Below are 22,712 nucleotides of genomic sequence, written 5' to 3'. Positions count from 1 at the left end.
AGCCTTAATCTTGGGCCAAAATGGGTCACCCGCCGTCACTGTGACATCAGGAGGCCCTTAGGAAACTGAGCCAGCCTGACCAGGGTGAGGCCGGAAGGGACTTCAGAATGAGCCCAAAGATAGCGGAGACAACTCCTGGGAGGAAAAGACTCCGTTTAGGAGGAACTGAATGTGTGCGCTTAGAGAGCACAATGTTAGGGCTGGCTGGGGAAGCTGCATGTGCCAGTGGAGTCCGGCGGAGGGGAGCTGAGGATTGGGACACGGGGGGACCACTTTCGTTGGGCATTTTCAAGGAAGGGTTGCTTGGGTGAGCTTGAAGAAGGGATGGTGTTCTGTTAGGGCAGGAGCCTTGGCATGGAGGCAGCCGCAGAACGTGCAACGTTCCGCTCTTGCTTCCATGCTTGTAACTCTGGGAAGCACTTGCCAGAAGGCAAAGATGGCCGAGATTGGCAGGGAAGCCAAATTCTAGTGCTAAAATAGAAATTGCCCGCAAGTTTTGAGTTTATTCATTAAGGACTCAATCAAGCCCAAGGTGCTTTTTCCCACTCCAGGTGTTACATTAGCCCAGGCATCCCCAAATTCGGCCCTCCAGACTACAACTCCCATTATCCCTGACGACTGGTCCTGTTAGCTAGGGATGATGGGAGTTGGGGGTGCCTGCACTAGCCTATCAAAGCTAGGAGGAGGGTATGGAAAGGGTTGCAGCACTTGAGGAGGGTCCCTGCTGCTCTTGTGTGCAGAGCAGAGGAGTGTCAGAATCCCACCTCTGGCCCTGAGCTTCCCTCTCCTGACCAGTAAGCGCATAGATCTGCCAGCTGAGGATGCTCTTCATGCCTCTGACAAAGTGGGCTCCAGGCAGTGAAAGCTTTTGCCACAATAAATGTTAATATTTAAGAAGTTAATATTTAATACCAGTATCCTGTCCTCTGAAAACCTTTCTCAGGGCAGCTGGCAGACTACTGGGTGTGTTGAGAAGTTGTTTGTTTGCTGTGCATTTGGATCCCTCTTAAGATATCACAACCAAACTTTGAGGGGTGGTTGCTGAGGTCAAGGAGCAGGTTTTTGATTGTTTGGATGCAGTTGGGTGCCATTCCGAATTAAAACAGCAGACTCAGCCCTTTAAAATCACTGGCTTTCTTTGTTTCTTAAAATTCCCGAGCAAAGCCAGGCTTGAGATGGCTGTTGGAATATAAAGCAAAGTGGTGAGGGGGGGAAGGAACAATCCAAAATACAACTAAAAATCACCACCGATTATAATATCAGACAGCAAGCAAAGAGCAAATGGAAAACCATACACTAGAGCAGTATTTCCCAACCTTGGGTCTCCAGCTGTTTTTGGACTACAACTCCCATCATCCCTAGCTATCAAGGCCAGTGGTTAGGGATGATGGGAAATGTAGTCTGAAAACAGCTGGAGACCCAAGGTTGGGAAACACTGCATTAGAGCAGGCTTCCTCAAACTCAGCCCTCTAGATGTTTTTGGCCTACAACTCCTATGATCCCTAGCTAGTAGGACCAGTGGTCAGGGATGATGGAGATTGTAGTCTCAAAACATCTCGAGGGCCGAGTTTGAGGAAGCCTAGACTAGAGCATGAAAAACGCCAGGCACCAGAATGATGTTAATGTCAGGGAAGCTATCTTTGTGAGAAGTATTTCATATTTAGAACACCACCACTTAAAATATCATTTTCCTGCTTGCTACTGACTATCCCTGACGAATGGAGTAGCCTCTCCACCTGACTGTTAAGTCGCAGGAAGGCTCAGGTGGGAAAAGGCAACCAGCAGGCATCCTGATCCTAAGCTGTGCAGGGTTGATCCAGCAAAAGCCTTGTGCTCCCAAAATTATCTGGACAGCAGAGGTCCCCACCCCTGCACCCCACTAAATCTGCTCCAGAGGGCTTGGGGTACCTCCAGAGCAGACATGGGGGTGGCAGGGGCAGAGAGAGAGGTAGTTCTGTTCCCTGAGCACAGCAAATGCACAACCCTTTTTGGACTGAGCTTGGAAATGGATCAGGAGCCAGACATTTTGGCAAATGTTCCCAGCTCTTGGTCTCTGCGCTCGCACAGCTTGTTCTATCCGCAGAATATTTTCCAGGGCAGCCTCAGGTATAATGCATTGCAATGCTCCAGCATGGAGGCTTCCAGAACATGCATAATTGATCCTAGGATATTTTTCAAGGCTTTCTCTGGTTAAGAACTTAATTCGTTCTGGAGGTCCGTTCTTAACCTGAAACTGTTCTTAACCTGAGGTACCACTTTAGCTAAAGGGGCCTCCTGCTGCCGCCACGCGATTTCTGTTCACATCCTGAAGCAAAGTTCTTAACCCAAGGTACTATTTCTGGGTTAGCGGAGTCTGTAACCTGAAGCGTCTGTAACCCGAGGTACCACTGTATTTGCAGCCATGCTGTGGGAGACAGTTCTTGAGTATTGCCCATTTTATTAACAGTTATTTACTGTTTCGATTTCTACACCACCCCTCAAATAAATCATCAGGGCAGCTTACAATAAGAAGCTTAGGAGGCGGATGATTCCCTGACGGTTATGCTGTAACATCCTGTTAGGCCTCTTCTTATCAGATGTGAATTCTAGGCAGGGGTAAACTAAATGGATTACTCATAGAATTATAGACGGGACCCCTGGGGTCATCTAGTCCAACCCCCTGCGATACAGGAATCTGCCTCCATGACTGATGGCCATCCAACCTCTGCTTAAGAACCTCCAAGGAAGGTGACCCCACTGTCTGTTCCATTCTCAAATGGCTCTTACTGTCAGAAAGGTCTTCCTGGTGTTTAGTCAGAATCTCCTTCCTTGTAATTTGAATCAGTCTGTTCGGATCTTGCCCTCTGGAGCAGCAGAAAACAAGCTGGTTCCATCTTCCATGAAAGGATAGCCTTTCAGGTGACACGCTGGGTGCCGTTGGTGATGTCCCTGTCGTCTGACCTGACCTCTTTTTTTGGAGTTCTGCACTGGGGCACAAGGCTGGTTTCCATGTGTTCAGTGTCTTTTCCCCCTCCTCCCCACCCCAGCTATCCCAAGCAGCAGCAAGCATCGACAACAGGGTGCCCACGCCAGGCTCTGCTGCCAGTACCGACGTGAATGCTCAGCAGCTGGGGCCGGAGACCCAAACGCAAGAGATTAAGCAAGAAGGGAAGGTGGAAAAAGCAGAGTCGGAATGTGGTGAAGCTCAACTAGATCCAAAATTGGAGGTAAGCAAGGGCCCAAGGGATAGTCGTGGTCAGTCTGTGCTGTTCAGGGACACAGGGAGGAGGAGTTTGGTGCCCACCAGATATTGTTGGGCTTCTTACCTCCAGCATAACCTGTAGTTGGGGCTTATGAGAATTCTAGAATCCCATTCCGGGATTAGGCAGCAATTTCTAGCTTTCAGAAGGAAGCGGTAGGGAAATAAAGCCTGCCCTTTGTGGGGTAGAGCAGAGAACACCCACTGCCTGTAAACTAGGAGGAGAATTCACAGGGAAGGGAAATCATCCAGAATATGGGATGGATGGATGGACATTAACATGTTAAATATCCCATTCTCTCTTGCTTTGCTGGGGAAGCTGACCTGGGTGGCTGTGGAGGTTGTGACTCCTCACTGTGCCATGCGCTTTTCAGGTGGAGGAGGACGTTCCAGGCCCCACGCAAACCAAAGAAGAAACAAATGGGGTGGAGATCAAGCAGGAGCCCATGGAGATAGAAGGGAAGAAGCCTGAGATAAAAGAGGAGGATGACGGGGGCAGTAACGGTGCCGCCTCCCAGTCCACGTCCCCATCTCAGCCACGGAAAAAGAGTAAGTCTACATCTGTGTAGCCCTCAAGTACGTCTGTCTGCCACTAGCTTGCGCTCCATGTTGATGTTGTCCCCATCTTCTTAAAGTAGGAAGATAAGAAGCATCTTGCTCAGTTGGGCTTCCCCAGGTTGTCTCCTGCAGGGGCCAGGCAGCTTCACAAGCAGGGGGTGATGGGTAGCGACAGCGACTTGCTGTCCCTCAGCCTCTCCTGAACAAAGGCATTCTGTCTCTGAATAGGGAGAGCCTTCTTTTTTTCAGAGTTAAAGCCACTTCTTTTTCCCCTGTGAAGTGGCCCAAGTCTTCTAGTTGTTGTTGCTGTTCTTCAAATTTGTATACCTCCCTTCACCCATCGATCCCAGAGCGACTCCCTGCATAAAAACACAGCGCCCTGAGCAGCCGTTGCCACATCTTATAGACTGAATTCCACCAGCTATTTACAATTTGATGACGAAATATTGCTTATTTCATGAATGAGATGACTGTAGATAGACTGTGGTTTTATTTACATTAACTCATTTGGATATTTTCAACAGTCTTTAAGCCTGAAGAGCTGCGCCAGGCCCTCATGCCCACCCTGGAAGCTTTGTATCGCCAGGACCCAGAGTCCTTGCCCTTCCGGCAGCCCGTGGACCCTCAACTCCTGGGGATTCCGGTAAGTGAGAAGGTGGACCGGGTGTCCCTGGGCCTTTCCAGGAACCAGTGGGTCAGTCTTGGCACCATAGCTAAGTAACAGTCTCAGGCAGATTGAATTGAAGCCAGTTGAGCAGCAGAGTGTTTTGCAAGCAGGTCACAACCATCTCTCGCAGGGTGTGGGTTTGTCAGGTAGGCAGTTGTGGGTAATTTTCACCGTTGGGCAGTCCTTTGACTGGTGGCAATTCTTTCGGGTTTAGGTTCTAAAGTAATCCCTTTGGTCTTGCTGCCCAGGAGCTCCTGTAGCTCCCGGAGCCAAGCGCATAGTCTATTAGTCTGCCCTACAGCCAAAGTCTTCTTCCAGGTCTGTCTCTGAGTAGACAAATACAGGAAATTTGAAGGCAAGACAGGATTTTCCACAGTTAAGAATTTCTTTCAAGTGAGGACTGTTTTCAAGGTTTACTGTACCTTTCTGTCTAGGTCATTATTTTGTGTAGCACTGCTCAGAAGTTGGGACAGTTGGCTTCAGTATGTGCGACGTCTTGAGCTGCTTAATGGCTGCTGTTGCTAACGGAGCTTTGGGCATCTGTTTATTCAGAGCTGTGGGAATCCAGAGGGTGGTGTTGTCATCCCACCCAGATGGCAGTTCAGCCCGATTCTCTCTAAACCCTGACAATGTGTGATTTTTGCAAGCAGCATCCACCTGTGACAGCACCCTAATTTCAGGTGCATCAGACTGGTCAAGACGCAGGGTCCCTAAGAGCGAGATCTGGCTGGGTGGGGATTTCAACCCAAGTCTCCCAGGCACTCTAACCATTACGCGACACAGTCTCCTGAGGAGGTTGCTGTTATGATGGACTGCTCTCCCATCAATAAAAATTGCTATTTTTTGGAAACTTTGAATTTGAATGCCCAGCTGACACTGTGTTCCTTCTTTTTTCTAATTTGCAGGACTATTTTGACATAGTGAAGAATCCCATGGATCTTTCCACCATTAAGCGCAAGTTGGACACAGGGCAGTATCAAGAGCCCTGGCAGTACGTGGATGATGTCTGGCTAATGTTCAATAATGCCTGGCTTTATAATCGCAAGACGTCACGAGTCTATAAATTTTGCACTAAGCTGGCCGAGGTCTTTGAGCAAGAAATCGACCCTGTTATGCAGTCCTTGGGATACTGTTGTGGACGCAAGGTATTCATGGTTTCTTCACAGCTGTGGTCTTTGAACATACAAAACCTGTGTGTTTCATATTCACAGTGTGAATATGTGCATTTATCAGAACTTTTTCTTGGAGAAGCTGATTTTATGAGATTAAATGTCATTTAAAAGAGGTTGTATCCATTTTTAGGCATAATTACCTCCTGAAATTAATTACCCCCTGAAATTAGTGGACCCAAGTTAATCATATTAATTTCAGTGGATCTGCTCTGAGTAGGACCAGCAGGTCTTTATTTTCAAAATCTCTGTGTTGAATTTTGACACTTGCTACAATTTGATGAGAACTAGATTGACTTCATATGTGCAGCACATCATGCTCTACAACTAGTAAAATTGTGCAAGTGGGGGCTTCTTTTGTGGCTCCTCGCAACAGGGGCTGCATGCTTCCCTCAGAATGAGGCAGCAAAAGCTGCTGAGTATCAGTTGGGGCTGAGCAGCAGCAGAAGAGAGGGCTTGTGATCTCATGCCCTGCTTGCAGGCTTCCCAGCTGCGCCTCGTTGGTCACGGTGAGAAATAGGGTGTGAGGCCAGAGGGACCCACTTTGGTCTGATCCAGTGGTAGCCAGGCTTTTTTAATTCTTCCTAAAAAGTGCTCTTGAATTTTTAAAAAGATGAGCCACTGTCATGTTTTTGGCACACACGGATGTTTCTCGGGGAGATTCGTGTGTGAACTTTCCTGCCCTGAGCATTTGGTTATTAAATTTGGAGTGCAGATTGTGAGAACAAACATTTTAAGGCATTGTGCTCTGCAAATATGATGAAGAATGTTGCAGTTGTCTACTATCTGTAATAAAGTGAGCCAGCAGCTAACACTTAAGTATTTTAAATTCATACATAAAGGTCAGAACACAGAACATTCTGCTTAAAATATCTATTACTTTTTAAAAGTGTCAATGGCTTGCATGCTGTTTTACAGTTTCTAAATTCTGCCTGCACAGCGTTGCGAAGAGCTGCTCTGCAGATGTTTGCTAACTGACTAAATAATCCCAAGAGCACTGTGATTCTTCCTACAAAGAAAAATAATGCTCTGTTAGGGCTTGGTTTTTTTAATATTACAGATTTTAGTTAGACATTGCATTATGCTCAATCTCTTACTGTTTTCTGAGAATTTCTAACTTTCTGGATTTATCTCTTTTAATGAGTGCAAGTGCAGCCCAGTGTGGCTGTGTCTCCTTCCTGCTCTTCCCAGATGCAGCCCAGCCGTGCTCTTCAGACGCCTGTCAGTTCTAGGGGCTCAAACAGGCCAATTTGCACACACCCATTTTTATTTTCCAATTGGCACATAATATTCAGTGGCTGCTGGCTATGCTCCATACAGGACTATTTTTTTCAGGGGAAGGGGGTTGTCCTCTTGGAGAGAACAACAGTGAACAGTGAATTAAAACAATAAAATTCTGAAACTAAAAAAAGCTGCCTCTGCCGTAGAAGAAATTTGTGCTACACAAATGTGTGCCTATAGTTGTTGCATATAGTCATCTGTTCTCTCTGGCTTTTCTTCTTTTTCAGTACGAATTTTCTCCCCAGACCTTGTGCTGTTATGGGAAGCAGCTGTGTACTATTCCCCGGGATGCCGCCTACTACAGTTACCAGAACAGGTAAGTCTGGGCCTTCTCAGGACTCAGAGTGGCACAGTATTTCCTTAGAGCAGGACCTGAGCTTAGAGGTGGCTCCTCGCCCCACAAGAACACGGACAAGGAGTCCCTGGAGAGTTCCCACCAAGACTGACTAGCCCTCGAGGGGCTACAAGTGGCCTATTTTGATGTTTTCAGAAAAGCTCCCCACCCCACTTGGGGCTTGGACTGTTGCGGTGATTTAGTGAAGGTATCCCCTGGCAAGCTCCTTGGCTGGTGGGCTGCATGTAGCTTGGAAGCTCATGAGTCAAAATAAAAGAGAGAGAGAGAGTGAAAATCAAGAGAAGGGGAAGGAGGGAGAAGTGGCAATTTCACGTTGGCTTATTTACAGTACAGCGGTACCTTGGTTTAAGAACAGCTTAGTTTATGAACAACTTGGATTAAGAACGCTGCAAACCCGGAAGTAGGTGTTTTGGTTTGTGAGCTTTGCCTTGGAAGCAGAACATGTTCAGTGTGTTCCATTTGTAAATTCTGCTATGGGAAAGCACACCTTGGTTTAAGAACAGACTTCCAAAACGGATTAAGTTCATAAACCAAGGTACCACTGTACCATATTGGGACTAGCAGGTTGTTCCAAAAACTTCCTGGAAAGGTAGGGTTTTAGGTTGCAATCCTATAAATGCTTACCTGGGAGCAAATCAGCTGAACTCAACGTGGATTACTTCTGAGCAGAATGCACTCTTATATTGTCCAGGAATCGTGGAGTTTTATATTTTTTGTAGTTATTCAGTGATTGCACACATAGTCATAATTTAAGAATCGTGAACTAGTGAATGGAAGCCTTAGGCAAAGTCCTGGTTTTAATAATTCCTCCCTCTGGTTGCTGTCAGTTGTGCACCCTGCTGTCGAGGCCACCCACCCCTCCTCTCTTGCTCAGGGGGTCCCCTATGGAGGAGCGGGGGCCCTGTCTGTTGCTGCTTTCTCCCTGGGGAGGCGCTTCTGGTGCCTGAAAATCATCACCGGCCCCTGGTTTTCCAAGTAGCTCTTGGTTGCTAGCTTGTCTTCTGGGAACAGACTTGCTCCGTAGGTTTCGATAAAAGCCTCTCTCCCCTTGAACGAGATAGTCCCAGGAGACTCTCAGTCTGTGGACATTTGTGTGTGTGTGTATGTAAAGACCTCCCAGGCAACGGCTTTCTCATCTCCCCTTGGTTGGTTCATTGTGGTGACCAGAGTGGAGAGCTGTGGTGTTCAGACGGCTGACACTGTCATGGCTGCTCCCACCTGTTTCCTCCGTTTGTCTCAAGGCATCCCGGTGTGTCTCTGTCCCCCCCCCTCCCTCTATGGATTGCCCTAGCCTGTGTTTCTTCCCTTCCTTGGTGTTTCAGTTCATACCCTTTCCAAACATTTAGTCAAGATTGCCTTAGAAGGGGATAGTTTTGCTTCCAGTTTACCCAAAGCAAAACAAGAAATATGGACTTGGGCCTTATTCGAACGCAGGTTTGTGTCTGAAAGAGACCTTTGCTTTTAACCTTCTTGGATTACTTAAAAGCAGCAAGGGATGTGGAAGACCGACCAGTTCAGTTTGGTTCACAAAATTTTTCACAAGTTCCTATTTCAGTTTGCAAAGCCTTGATCTATTTATTTATTTATTTGCTATATTGTATTTAATTACAATATAAACGATGTAGTTTATAAAGTTTACACACGTGACTGGAAACACTGAGCGATAGGAATGCATTTCTGTTAAATGTTTGTCTAGAGTATGAATTGGGTGTTGTTTGTGTTCTACTACATTTTAATTGAGCAGCTGGTCACATTTAACGCAAGGTTTTCCATCTTGAATGCTTTAATGCATTTGGCAATTTTGAAATTGTTCCTGCTTCTGTGGCTTTAATAAAATAATGGCAGTCTCATGATTCTGGCTACTGTGAGACTGCTTGCTTCTTAAAACCCGACCTGAGAATTGGATCCAAATTCTGAAACGGATGCCCTTGGAAGTCTGCTCCAGAGCCTCTCCTGGTCACCGGCGGTGACCTGTGGCGGCTGAAATGCGACCGAATGCTCCCCTGCGCTCTTGGCCGTGCCTTTCTGCTCTGCCGTGTCCTGGTGTCTGTCTCTTACTACTTCTGTCTGTGCTGTTTGTCCCTTTCCCTCCCCTCTGCTCCTCCTCATTGGCCACACTGACCCATCAATCGACCAACCAACGACGCTCCCCCTCCTCTCGCCTTGGTGATCTCTGCCCTGCTCTGATTGGTGGCTCCCTTGCTTGGGTTGCTCTGTGTTTTGATGGACCAGTTCACCCAAATATGGCCTTCTTGCTGACAGGTATCACTTCTGTGAGAGATGTTTCACTGAAATCCAGGGGGAAAACGTTACCCTTGGTGATGACCCTGCCCAGCCACAAACGTAAGTAATTTCTTTTCTTTTCTTTAAATGCCGGGTAAAAGTAATGAGAGGACAGGTTCCGTCATGCCTCAGGTGCAGCAGGAAGAGATGCGCTCCTCATTCAGGGTGCAGCCCCCCAGGTGCAACTTCTGCTTGGCTTTGGAGTCTCGTTCACTCAAAAGAAAGCTGCATCTCCCGGCCTTTGCCGGGAGAACAAAGGAGCATAGCGAGCTGGCGTTGCATTGCACTTAGAAGTTCAACAGTGTTCCCACGGAAGGGCCCCAGTTCACACACTTAGCGGCCTTGGGTAAAGCCTTGTGCCTCAGCCTTCAGCCCCGTGTTCTGCAATTTGTGGCTAATAATCTAGGCTGGTTGAAAAGATTTCGAAAAGTGAATTAAGAGCAGATTTTCAATGCCCAGGCAAGATGCCCAAAACTTAACTCCTCTGAATATTGTTCATTCTCCGTAGGTGTGGTGCTTGCTTAGGTGACCCTCTGACCTGTAAGCCCCTTACTGCCATGTCCCTTGGCAACTTTCTGTAATGTCATTAACCTACATGAAAGCCCAAGTGTTTTCTCAAATTGGCTTCAAGAATAGAGTTGACTTGGGATCTGTTTTTACCTGCTGATAGTTAGCCTGCCATAGCTGGTGTGGATAACTGGGCTGGCAATTATTTAGTTGGAAGGTTTGCTTGTTTAAAAGGTTTATGGCCCTCTCTTCCTTCAAATAATCCCAGAGCAAGGTACAATATAAAATATAGACTCTAAATTATGCACAGCAATAAATTGCACAACTTGTGCAATTGACATATCGAATATGTCAATAGCACAAGTCCCGTGGATCCAATGGGAAGGCATGCTGTCTCTACCCATAAAAAATTAGCCAAGTCCAAAAGCTTGAGCAAATAAATGCTACAAACCCTCCAGGGTCAGCCATCCCTGAGAGAGGAGAGCGCTCTATAATGGGGACACCAGCCCTGAGAATGCCTCTCCCAGGTTGCATCCTAACAGAGACTGCAAACACAGGGTCATAACAAACGAGCAGGTCCACGTGGGAGCAGGTGAATCGTCCAATATCTAGGTCCTGAGCCGTGATGGGCTTTGCATGTTGGAACAAGCACCTTGGACTTGGTTTGGGAGCAAACCAGCCGCCTGTGCAGCTCCTTCGGAATGGGTGTCCTGATTTCTTGGCAGGCTGCTGCTGAGGCTTCTGGACCTGCTTCAAGGGATGCCCCACATGGAGCACATTGCAGTAATCCAGACACGAGGCACCAGTGTGTGGATTGCCATAGCCAAGCTATCCCTGCCCAGGAATGTCAGCCAGAGCTGGTAACAGGCATTCCTTGCCTTGGAGCCCCCTTTTACCTTCCTCAGGCACCTTGGATCCAGGGGTACCCCAGGCTATGACCCTCTTCCTCCAGGGGAGTGCAACCCCACCCCAAAGCGGCCAACTGCACCCTTCCCAGACCTGGGAGCTGCCTTCTCCCCACATCCTCCTCCTCATTAGGGTTATGACTTGCTCTTGGGAGTGTCCTGAAGGAGTCCCTGCCTCTGCAGATGCCTTTTTCGGAAGAGGTGCTCCCTGGCTAGGATGAAGCGGAGCAAAGTGCAAGACTAAACTTACTCTGTGTCTCTTTCTGCAGAACAATATCAAAAGATCAGTTTGAGAAGAAGAAAAATGATACACTAGACCCAGAGCCGTAAGTATCAAGACATCTCAGCGTGAAGCCCTTTTTCAAAGTCCTTGGCTAGAAGTAGCATGAGCCAGGCTTTGCTCCGTTGAGTCAAAGGAGTTGCAGAGGCAGGCAGGCAGTTTATTGTACCACATTAGCCTTTATTTCGGAAAGACACATTAGCGCATGTGACTCCGTGGAGTGAACTATTTAGATTCCAGCAGCAGTTGCTGTTCAGCTGCAGATCCTTCGCTTGCAGCTGTTTCTGCTTAAACCAAAACAAACTAATTCAATATAATTTTGCCTTTTGTGCTGCTGTTTCCCTGTTGCATCCTCCCTGGTTACTAGCCAAACACAACTCAGTATTTCCTCTTGTGGTCTGAGTTGTGTCTCAGGTGTGGATGCTCATTACCCAGCCCAAACAGAGCTGCCGGAGGCCTGATTCTGGTTCATTTGGGAAAGATTAGGACCTCATCATAGTTTGTGGAGATCCCCGCCTGCATCATGTGTGCTTTTTGACTGGTTAGCAAGCGCACGGCACCTGCACACAGCCTCTCTTGCCATCTGGCCCTAAGCAGGAGCTGCTTCTGTTTCCGTTTGCCTCGCGCTTTGTCCTGACGTAGCAGAGCTGCTCTGCGCTCTTTGTGCCAAATCTGTTGTCTTTGTACCATCTACTGATGGGTGCAAGTATTGCAGCTCCACTTCCAACGTTTCTGCAAGAGCCGGTTTCTACTTCAGCTGCTCCAGCAGTTTCCCAGGGACTCAGTAAGAAATGAGGCTCTATGTTGCAAACAATGGACAGATTTAATGGGGTTTCCATGAAATGCCTGTTCCTGCCTGCCATCTTTGAACTTTTTCTTCATGGCTTTATAAAGTGCAAAACATAAGCTGGACATAATATGACTTCACACTCAGTGCTTTAAAAATGCTTTTTATTACTAATGCCAAACATGAGTGTCCCAGAGAGTATCTGGTATGTTTAACAAGATTGCCCACTGTCGTCGTATTTCATATTTATTGTCCACTGAGGCTCCTCAACCTTTTAAAAATCCAAATTCCAAGAAAACTATATTTTTTTAAAAAAATACTGGCAATATAAAATATTACACATTGCTCAAATCACCCTTTCTTATTCATGGTTGTAAAGCCAAGTGAAAGGTTTTGCAAACTTGAGGGGGGAAGTGAGTTAATAATCTCCTTATAACACTCAGATATTTAAAATATTATTTATGTTATTATTTAAAGTTTTGTGACTAGGGAAGTATTCTCTGGCTCCTCTTTGTGCTTCCACATTTTCGCTTTAAGAAAACCAAGGCTCGTTCTCTTGCCTGCTTTCCTCCCTCAGCTTTGTGGACTGCAAGGAATGTGGCCGGAAGATGCACCAGATCTGTGTGTTGCATTATGACATTATTTGGCCTTCAGGGTAAGTAGCTTCGAAAGGTGTCGGGGTTTGGGCTGGTGAATTTTTAGCAAACTTCCTAGGTTCTGTTTCAGTTCAAATGATTTGAAACAACAATGCCTTCAGTCTGGCAAAGATGCAAAGTTTTGATTGGGAGCTCAGCATTTGCCCAAGCGCCTTGGGGTCAAGTCCCCTTGGGGTCTTGAGGCAGAGGCCTCCCTCTCTGCTGATGCCCCTGAAAGACCCAGCGAGTGGCATCTTCTACTTTCCCACGGGATGTCCAGTGTTCACTCTCTGCCTTGTTTTGGGGCACTTCGCTGCCAACAAGTTTATCAAGGCCTAGGCTTTTGTACGCACTTTGTCCATTGCCAGAAGAGTGATAGATGAATGGGTCAGAGGAAAACAGAAGGAAGGGGGCTCTAGTCCATGTTGGTGATGCCACACAGGCCCCAGGGCATTCACACGAGATCAGTTCAAGCACAAAGTCTTTTGATATTGCAGTTTCAGCCATGTGACCTCTAAAGGAGTGTAGGGGAGAGAGGGTCTTTGGCCCACCTGGTTTCTCAGCACTCAGGTGCTGTGGCCTCTTGGGGTGATATCTCCCCTCCAGCAGAACTGCCCTGCCAGGTGTTGAATGTGTCCATTTTGGAGATCCTGCCAAAGCTGCCGCCAGGTTGGGTTGAGGTTTGGTGTTGCCCAGTGGTCAATAGACAACATGGCAATCTTGCCCATGGACTGCCGGGCAGCACCAAAACTAAGCCCAATCTGGTGGCAGCACAACCTGCCAAAGCGCCACCCTGAAAGCCAGAAGGGCTGGAGCTTGAGCCCCCCGAAAGTGGGCTGGAGCCCCACCTTGATGATAGGCCCAGGCACAGGAAGAAGCGGCGGAAACACCGAGAGGTTTTTGGCTGCCACTGTGTTCACTGTGTTTGCGTCTATATTAATTTTCATAACTTACTAGCTCTCCGTTGTGGTTTTAGCTTTGTGTGTGACAACTGCTTGAAGAAAACTGGTCGAACACGCAAAGAAAACAAATTCAGTGCCAAAAGTAAGTCTGTGGCCTCCTTCGTTGTATATGAAGATGCTTTTAATACAGTGTCTTAATGCACCCCCATGCACCTTTCTAAGGTCTCTATTTTTGGAAAGTAACCTTGCGGGGGAAGGGGTGCTGTTGGGCTAGATCCTGCAGGGAAGCTTCAGTCGAAATGGAAAATCAAGGGTGCAGTTTTAAAACTAAAGTAAAAGCATGTAATCTGTTACAAATAAACAGAATATGCCCAGCACTGGTATGTGGATAACATCAAATAAGTCGTAAGTTGACTGTTGTGATGTACAATTAATCATGTTGACACTCCAAAGGCTACTGAGCAGATGCAGCAGTCACAGAATCAGAGGGCAGGACTCCTCTTCTGGGCAGGGAGCTGGTTAAAGAACAGGAAGCAGGAAAGACAGAAGGGAACAGACTTTCTCACAAATAAGGGAAATAGGAAGTTGAGTCCCCGAGAATCTGTTCTGGGACTGGTGGTATTTCACATGTTCACAAATGATCTTGTCAGGGATGAGCAGTGAAGTGGCAAGTTGCCGATATCACCAAAGTATTTTGAATTGAGTTGGGATCTTTTAGGATTTACATTGGGTGTCTAAGTAAGCAAGTTAGTACCCGATTGTTGTGGGATAGTAACTTATTTTGTAGGCTGTGGTAAGGTTATGGGAAATTGCTGAAATAAGTGGGAAAGTTGGCTAAAAAAGGAGAATGCATAGTTTGTGGAGAGGAGTATAAACATGTTTAGGGTTCAGAGGGTGGTAGACCTTGAAAAGAGAAATGTGAAAAGAATGACCCTTGATGCTGCCAGGAGTCTCCACAGCTGAGAGGGCAAGATTCACTGTTTATGCTTCCTGCTCAGTTCTTCTCAGCTTGCCTTTGAAAACAGACATCATTTTTCAAAGCTGGCTTTGAGCCCGACCCAAACTATCTTTCCCCATTGGTTTCAAAGGGAGCACAGCAAAGGGACCAAGCCCTACATTTTTCTAAGTCTGACCTGAACGTGGTGGGAATCTGGATGCTCTCTCTCTGCCTCCCAAGGGTGACTTCCTCCCACAGCTCTTTCCTTGCACTTTCCCCTGTAGGGTTGCAGACCACCCGCCTAGGAAACCATTTGGAAGAGAGAGTCAATAAATTTTTGCGACGGCAGAATCACCCGGAAGCTGGCGAAGTGTTTGTGAGAGTGGTGGCCAGCTCAGATAAAACGGTGGAAGTGAAACCGGGGATGAAATCCAGGTGAGTTCTGGCCTTCCTCAGCAGGCGCACATGGTTACCAAACTATTGAAACAGTTATCATCTGCACCATTTCATTTATTCTGACTACAGAAATATTAATTCTTAATTATATATACTATTAGCATTTTCAAGGACACGGGTGGCACTATGTGTTAAACCACAGAGCCTAGGGCTTGCCAATCAGAAGGTGAGCGGTTCGAATCCCCATGACAGGTTGAGCTCCCGTTGCTCAGTCCCAGCTCCTGACAACCTAGCAGTTCAAAAGCACATCAAAGTGGAAGTAGATAAATAGGTACCGCTCTGGTGGGAAGGTAAACGGCGTTTCCGTGTGCTGCTCTGGTTTGCCAGAAGCGGCTTAGTCATGCCGGCCACATGACCTGGAAGCTGTACGCCGGCTCCTTCGGCCAATAAAGTGAGATGAGCACCCCCAGAGTCGTCCGCGACTGGACCTAATGGTCAGGGGTCCCTTTACCTTTTTATTAGCATTTTGTCTCCATAGAATCTTTTTTTTAATGTGCTTTATAAGGCAGGTGAGGAGAAGACCTGGTTGAGTGCATAGCAGCAGCACATAGAGCTGGAATCAGCTTGGGGGGAAATTCCCCAAATATGGTCATTTTCAGCTGTTTTCCTGCAAGAGCCTAGCCAGTGGGCTGTCTTGAGCCCAGTATCATAGAATGGTAGAGTTGGAAGAGACCCTGAGGGTCATCTGGGACAAGCCCCTGCAATGCAGGAATCTCATGTAAAACTTCCATGCGAGATGGCCGTCCAACCTCTGCTTAAAGTCCTCCCAGGATGGAGTCTATTCCACACTTGAACAGTTCTTACAGTCAGAAAGGTCTCCCTGATGTTGAGTCGCCATCTCCTTTCTTGTAACTGGAATCCTTTGGTTTGTGCCCTGCCCTGTGTAGCAGCAGAAAACACGCTCGCTCCATCTTCCATGTGACAGCCCTTGAAGGTGGCTATCGTACAGTGAGAGGGGGGGAGTATTTGATCCCCTGCTAAATTTGCCCGTTTGCCCTCTGACAAAGAAATGACCCATCCATCATTTTAATGGTAGGTTTGTTGTAGCTGTGAGAGACAGAATAACAACAGGAAAACCCCCAGAAACCCAGAAGAGATTGATGTGCATTATAATGAGTGAAATAAGTATTTGATCCCTTTGCAAAAGATGACTTAGTACTTGGTGGCAAAACCCTTGTTGGCAATTACAGAGGTCAGACGTTTCTTGTCGGTGGCCACCTCCTCATTTCCAGGCGAAACATTCCCAGTTCCCTCGGTACAAAGCCTAACTGGCCTGTTCCAAAGATAGCTGCCTGTTTCCAGTCTGGCTTTCACTCATAACCCAATCGTATAGGAAGGTTTCCTTGAGAATAGCAGGGGCTCTGTTGCCATTGATAATCAGCCCACCCTAGTAGTTCCCGGGAAGTATGTTTCCAATGAAGTGGCTGGTGACGGCATTCTCTTTCCTTCAGATTTGTAGACTCTCGTGAGATGGCCGAGTCCTTCCCCTATCGCACAAAGGCTCTCTTTGCTTTTGAAGAGATAGATGGCGTGGATGTCTGTTTCTTTGGCATGCATGTGCAGGAATACGGTTGGGATTGCCCACCCCCAAACACCAGGTACGTGGCACTGCTTCCGGTGGGGCTCCAGGAAAGGAGGGGCTGTGGTTCTACTTGCCTTGCCAATGAGACACATTTTCCTGAATTTTGCCTTGGTTCCATTTTTGTCTCTTTCTCCCCTTCTCGTCTGTCTTGTTCCCAGATGCCAAAAATTCTAAATTTCTTTTTATCCCAAGCCACACTTTTTCATAATTATCTTTGTAAATATTTATATTTTTTGCAGTTAACCATATTCCTAAATAGTTTCTTTTTTATGGACTATCTCAATGCTTTGCTCCAACTCTTTTTTCTCCTCTTCCTTCAAATCTTTTACTTATAACTTAGTTTTAGTTCTATTTAATTTAAATCCTGCCATTTCCCCAAATTTTTGAATCTTTTCTATAACTCTAGGGAGAGAGTTTTTTGGATCTTCTACTGTAATCACTAAATCATCAGCATATGCTTTCAGTTTGAACTCACTTTTCCCAGTTTTTATCCCACTGATCTCTTTGTCTGCTCTTACATTTCTAGCAAGTAATTCCAGGACCAGGATGAACAAAAGCGGTGATAATGGACAACCTTGTCTAGTTCCTTTTTGTATCTTACAATCAGCCGTTATCACCTGATTTACAATTAATTTAGCTTTTTGTTCTGAATATATTGCTTGTACAGTGGTGCCCCGTAAGACGAACGCCTCGCAAGACGAAAAACCCGCTAGACGAAAGGGTTTTTCCGTTTTGGAGGCGCTTCGCAAAACGAATTTCCCTATGGGCTTCCTTCGCAAGACGAAAGCCCATAGGGAAATCTCCAGGACAGCGGGGAAGCGCAGCGCGTCTTCCCCACTGTCCTCGGACCTCCTCCGAAGGCTGGCGGTGGGGCGGAGAGACCTCCTCCCGCCGCCAGCCTTCGGACGGCTCCTCCGAAGGCTGGCGATGGGGCGGAGAGACCTCCTCCCGCCGCCAGCCTTTGGAAGGCTCCCCGGAAGGCTGGTGGTGGGGCGGAGAGACCTCCTCCCGCCGCCAGCCTTCGGAAGGCTCCCCCGAAGGCTGGCGGTGGGGCAGAGAGACCTCCTCCCGCCGCCAGCCTTCGGAAGGCTCCCCCGAAGGCTGGCGGTGGGGCGGAGAGACCTTCTCCCCGCGCCAGCCTTCGGATGGCTGTCCTGAAGGCTTGCGGTGGGAGGAGGGCTTTCCTCCCCACCGCCAACATTCAGAATGCTGTTCTGAATGTTGGCGGTGGGGAGGAAAAACCCTCCTCCCACCGCAAGCCCCGGGAACAGAGGAGAAGCGCTGCGCGCCTTCCCCTCTGTTCCCGTACCTGTCCTGAAGGCTTGCGGTGGGGAGAAAAGCCCTTCTCCGCACCGCCAGCCTGGCAAGCGGTCTCCATAGGAACGCATTAATTGATTTTCAATGCATTCCTATGGGAAACCGTGCTTCGCAAGACGAAAAACTCGCAAGAAGAAAAAACTTGCGGAACGAATTAATTTCATCTTGCGAGGCACCACTGTATTCCTTTTAAAAAATTGGGTCCGCAATTAATTTCTTCAAGTAATTTTGTCATAAAATTCCAAGAGACATTGTCAAAAGCTTTTTCGGCATCTATAAACATCATTGCTACTTTCTTTTCATTTTTGACCTCCAGGTATTCTATTACATTCAGAATATTTCTTATATTCTCTTTCATTTGTCTACCTGGGAGGAATCCTGCCTGATCTTGATGTATATACTCACTTAATATTTTTTTTCATTCTATTAGCTAAAATATTTGCAAATAATTTATAATCATTATTTAACAATGAGATAGGCCTATAATTTTTAATTTGCAGTAAATCTGAATCTTGTTTTGGAATTTCTGTAATATAAGCCTCTTTCCGTGTTTCTGGAATTTCACCTGTATTTAAAATCTCGTTCATAACATCTTTCAATGGGTTTACCAATTGTTCACTTAATGTTTTATAGTACTTTGCCATTAATCCATCTGGACCAGGAGACTTGCCATTTTTTGTCCATTTTATTGCCTCTAACACTTCTTAAACTGTTACTGGAGTGTTTAAGATCACCATTTGTTCCTCTTTTATGTTTGGTAGATTACTGCTTTTAATATATTCCTCTGTTTTTAAAAAAAAACTCCTTCCCTTTCCTGTAAAAATCTGAGAAATATTTTACAAATGCTGCTCTTATTTCCTTCAGCTTAATCTGTGATCATTCCATTTATATTAATTTTATTTATGGAGATCCTTTGTTCACTTTTCTTCAACTGCCACGCTAGCAGTTTTCCTGATTTATTGGCATGCTCAAAATATTTTTGTTTCATTCTTTTTATTTTCCAGCTAATTTCCTCATCAACTATCATAGAATATTGTGTTTGTAATATTCTAATTGCCTATTTGACTGGCTCTTTATTTGCTTTCTTTGACAATTGTTTCTCCTTATTCACAATTTCATCTAAAATCTCTTTTTCCCTTTTTTCTTTCAATTTCTTTTAAAACAGTCCCCTCCTTACCGCCTTACTTGCATCCCAGATCGTCTGCAATTTTGTCTGTCCTTGAGTGTTTGTTTCAAAATAATCACTCAAGGCCTTTTTAGCTTTTCCCATAAATTTTTGATCATCTAATAAATCTTCATTCAGTCTCCATCTGAATGAAATTTGGCTTTCTTTTTGTATTTCCATTGTCAAGGAATTATGATCTGAAAATGTCCTGGGATTGATCTCAATTTTTTTAACTCGAGGTTCCAACACTTTGGATATCCAGAAAGAGTCTATTCTTGAACTACTATCATGAACATGGCTATAAGTGAACTCTTTGTCAAACAGATGTCTTGTTCTCCATATATCTGTCAAATTCAAAGTTTGACCAAATCAAAAAAAGTCTTTGGTAATCTGCCTTCTTTTGTTTCTTTTTTCCTAGCTGATCTATCTTTTTCTAATCTCCCATTAAAATCATCTTTTGATCTGCAAATTCAAGTCATTCTCTTTCCAGTTTTTTGAAAAAGACTGCTTTTTTCTCATTGGGTGCATAAATTCCTACCAAGATCACCTTCTCTCCCTGAATTTTTATTTGTATTATTAAAATCCTACCTTTTTCATCCTTCTGAATCAATTTGGGTTCTAGTGCAGGATTAACGTAAAAAATCACTCCTCTTTTTTTTGCTTTGTCCGCCAAAATGAAGTCCAAGCCTCTATTTGCCTGGACCGTGTCGTCCCTTAAGTGGACGACACGGAGCTCGCTGCCATTAACCTCCGCAGCGAACCGGAAGTCTCCTTCCCTTCTCTCTTATTCCCAGATGTCAAAAATTTTGTTGCTTAGGTCTGCATGCAATTTAGCTCTGTCCACACGTTAAAAACACACAGCCTGAAATTGTAGGTCATTTGAATTGTGATGACGATGGGGCCCAGTAGGCAGCCCTCCTTCCAACTCTGTCATTTGGGGACAACCACGTAGCTGTCAAGCACAACTCCACAAACTCTCTCTTCCCTTTTGTCACAGGCGTGTTTACATCTCCTACTTAGATAGCATTCATTTCTTCCGCCCAAGATGCCTGCGAACTGCAGTCTATCATGAAATCCTTATTGGCTATCTGGAATACGTCAAGAAACTGGGGTGAGTGTTTTGTTGTGGCGTCTTTGCATCGGCACATCGGGGGGGGGGGAGGCTCTGCCTCATTACGTGCTGCTTGCTCCTGCGTTGTGAAGTGGGGTCATCTTGTATCTATGGGACTGCTTCTCCTGGTCTGCCCCACAGCGGACCTTAAGGTCCATGAATAACCATAGTTTAGAAGTACCGGGCCCTAAAGAAGTCAGGCTATCCTCCACCAGGGCCAGGGCCTTCTCAGTGATGGCTCCGACCCGGTGGAATGCTCTGTCCCATGAGACTAGGGCCCTGCAGCATTGAACTGACTTCCGCAGGGCCTGTAAGACAGAGCTATTCCGCCTGGCTTTCAATTTGAACTTAGCCTGATCTTTTATTCCCCTTCCTTCCCTCCTCCTCCCCTTTTTATGAAGATTACCCGCTCTGGGATCCCACAGCTAATTCTCCCCTGGTCACCTCACTGGCCCAAATAGGACTAATTTAGCCAGCTAGCCCTGGTGATCATCTAATGTTTATTGGATGGATTTCCCCCCTAAATTGATTATTGAATTCTGAATTTATTGTTATTCACGTTTTATACTGTATTTTATGCTGTTTTTTGTTGCATCAATTAAGTGTTTTAAATTTGTTGTTGGCCGCCCTGAGCCCGGTTTTTTGAACTGGGAAGGGCGGGGTATAAATAAAAAAATATTATTGTTATTATGAAGGCTTTTCAGTGCAAAAAAGTGTGTTGTCTGGTGCTCTGGCCACAAGGTCCCATGCACTAGTTCTGGAAACATTGCTGGTCTGCTTCAACTCTGAGCCAGCTGCAGAAGCGGCCAGATGTTGGAGCTCCCCCAGGTTGTGGTGGCTGGTGGTGGAGGCTGATGCAGGACACACTGGGAGAGGGAAGGTGGGGCAGATGCGCTTTCCAAGCCTCCCTCTGGTCCTTGGATGTTCCCGTTCGTGGGCGGTAATACCTTCCGGTGTGGGCCCAAGGCATCCCTGGGCAGTAAGTCTGAGAAGGCACAGCCTTGTGACATTGGCCTGCAACTGAGCAGTTTCCCAGCAGAGGCATCCTGAGATCCTGGGTGGGACAGTCCTTAACTGGGACGCTTTTGTGCGGCATCCAGGTACGTGACGGGCCACATCTGGGCCTGCCCCCCGAGTGAGGGGGACGATTACATCTTCCACTGCCACCCTCCTGACCAGAAAATCCCCAAGCCCAAGCGCCTGCAGGAATGGTACAAGAAGATGCTGGACAAGGCCTTTGCGGAGAGGATCATTCATGACTACAAGGTGAGGGGGAGGGGGGCTGGTTGCGGGTGCAGCCGGGAGGCAGGCTGGCCAGGCCTCTCTGAGATTAAGGGTCAGCTCCTTCAGGCTGAGAAGGGGGTTGTTGTTTTTAAGCATCCATATTAGAAATTTTAAAAACAGCTAATTTGGCATCTTAGTATTTTAGGGAATTCCCTGTTTAGGGAATTTTTGAATGTTTGATCATGTTTTTAAAATTTTGTTGGGAGCCGCCCAGAGTGGCTGGGGAAACCCACCCAGATGGGCAGGGTATAAATAAATCATCGTCATCTGTTTATTAATATTTTAAATGAAAAGGAGTATTTATTTTATGACCTTCAGCACAGTGGCATGTATTTTTTTCACAAATGCCTGGTGTGCGATAGGCTTTGGCTGCAATCCTAAACCCATCTGCTGGGGAATAAGGCCTGTTTAGCAGAGCAGACATTCAAAAGATAGTAAACAAGCTGAAATGAGACATAGGAAAGAGTCTGCAAGTACTAGGAACCAGATTGCGCTAAAGGAGCCTCACCCTGTAGGATCCTGGGCCTCTGCTGCATCTGCTGGGGGTGTCATCCTGTCCGCCATCGTAACTAAGCCTCTCGTGGTGTTTTTGCAGGACATCTTCAAGCAAGCAACGGAGGACCGGCTGACAAGTGCCAAGGAACTGCCTTACTTTGAGGGTGACTTTTGGCCCAACGTGCTGGAAGAGAGCATTAAGGAGCTGGAACAAGAGGAGGAGGAGAGGAAGAAGGAGGAAAGCACGGCAGCCTGCGAAACAACGGAGGTGACTGGAGTCCTGAGCGCTGTGGGAGGCTGGGAGGTTTCTGCTGGTCTGCTTTGAAATCAGGCCGCCTTGGCTCCTTGGGGCGGGCAGAAATTCCGTGAGTGAGAATGATAACAGGCGTGTGTCATTCTCCCAGCTCCAGAGCTGATCAGAGAATCCAGGGCAAGTTCTAGACTGGGGCAGCCCTTCCCTGGGAGGAGCCAATGGGGTTTGCGGGGGCAGGACATCCTGAAGCCTGAACCAATCAGAATGCCACCCTGCAAAAAGGGTGATTAAGAAATTCTTTCTACCTGGCTTTCCAGGGTGTGAGTTTCTCCTAAAATTTGATTAAATGGGAAATGGCATTCTTCAGGCAGTTACTCCTGCCCCGCCCCTATTCATTCAGATCTCTGTCCCTCTTGATTGCACACCCTCCTGTTTCTCTATGAGCGTGAGGTGCGTGGTGCCAAGGAACGGCTTCCCCCTCCTCCCCACGCCATCAGGCGGAGGCTCCTTTGCCTGCCTTGGCGGGAGGAGCTGCTGAGCCCTTT

The 22,712-nt window shown here is 46.7% G+C and overlaps 1 protein-coding gene across 4 annotated transcripts in view; it reads left to right on the top strand.

The window, feature by feature from the left end:
- CREBBP (CREB binding lysine acetyltransferase) overlaps positions 1–22,712 on the top strand; it is a 62,637-nt gene that overhangs the window by 34,180 nt on the left and 5,745 nt on the right. For all 4 annotated transcript variants that reach the window (XM_083585518.1, XM_083585516.1, XM_083585515.1 and 1 more), the window contains 14 exons: positions 3,027–3,206; positions 3,613–3,787; positions 4,321–4,439; positions 5,369–5,608; positions 7,141–7,229; positions 9,531–9,611; positions 11,233–11,289; positions 12,608–12,685; positions 13,642–13,709; positions 14,789–14,939; positions 16,412–16,558; positions 20,022–20,135; positions 21,236–21,401; positions 22,015–22,182. In XM_083585518.1, coding sequence (XP_083441644.1) covers positions 3,027–3,206; positions 3,613–3,787; positions 4,321–4,439; positions 5,369–5,608; positions 7,141–7,229; positions 9,531–9,611; positions 11,233–11,289; positions 12,608–12,685; positions 13,642–13,709; positions 14,789–14,939; positions 16,412–16,558; positions 20,022–20,135; positions 21,236–21,401; positions 22,015–22,182 — 1,833 coding nt within the window. The remainder of the gene's footprint in view (positions 1–3,026; positions 3,207–3,612; positions 3,788–4,320; positions 4,440–5,368; positions 5,609–7,140; positions 7,230–9,530; positions 9,612–11,232; positions 11,290–12,607; positions 12,686–13,641; positions 13,710–14,788; positions 14,940–16,411; positions 16,559–20,021; positions 20,136–21,235; positions 21,402–22,014; positions 22,183–22,712) is intronic.

Source organism: Podarcis filfolensis (assembly GCF_964270895.1).
Source record: "Podarcis filfolensis genome assembly, chromosome: 14".
Taxonomy (NCBI): domain Eukaryota; kingdom Metazoa; phylum Chordata; class Lepidosauria; order Squamata; family Lacertidae; genus Podarcis; species Podarcis filfolensis.
This window is presented reverse-complemented; position numbering and strand designations above follow the sequence as displayed.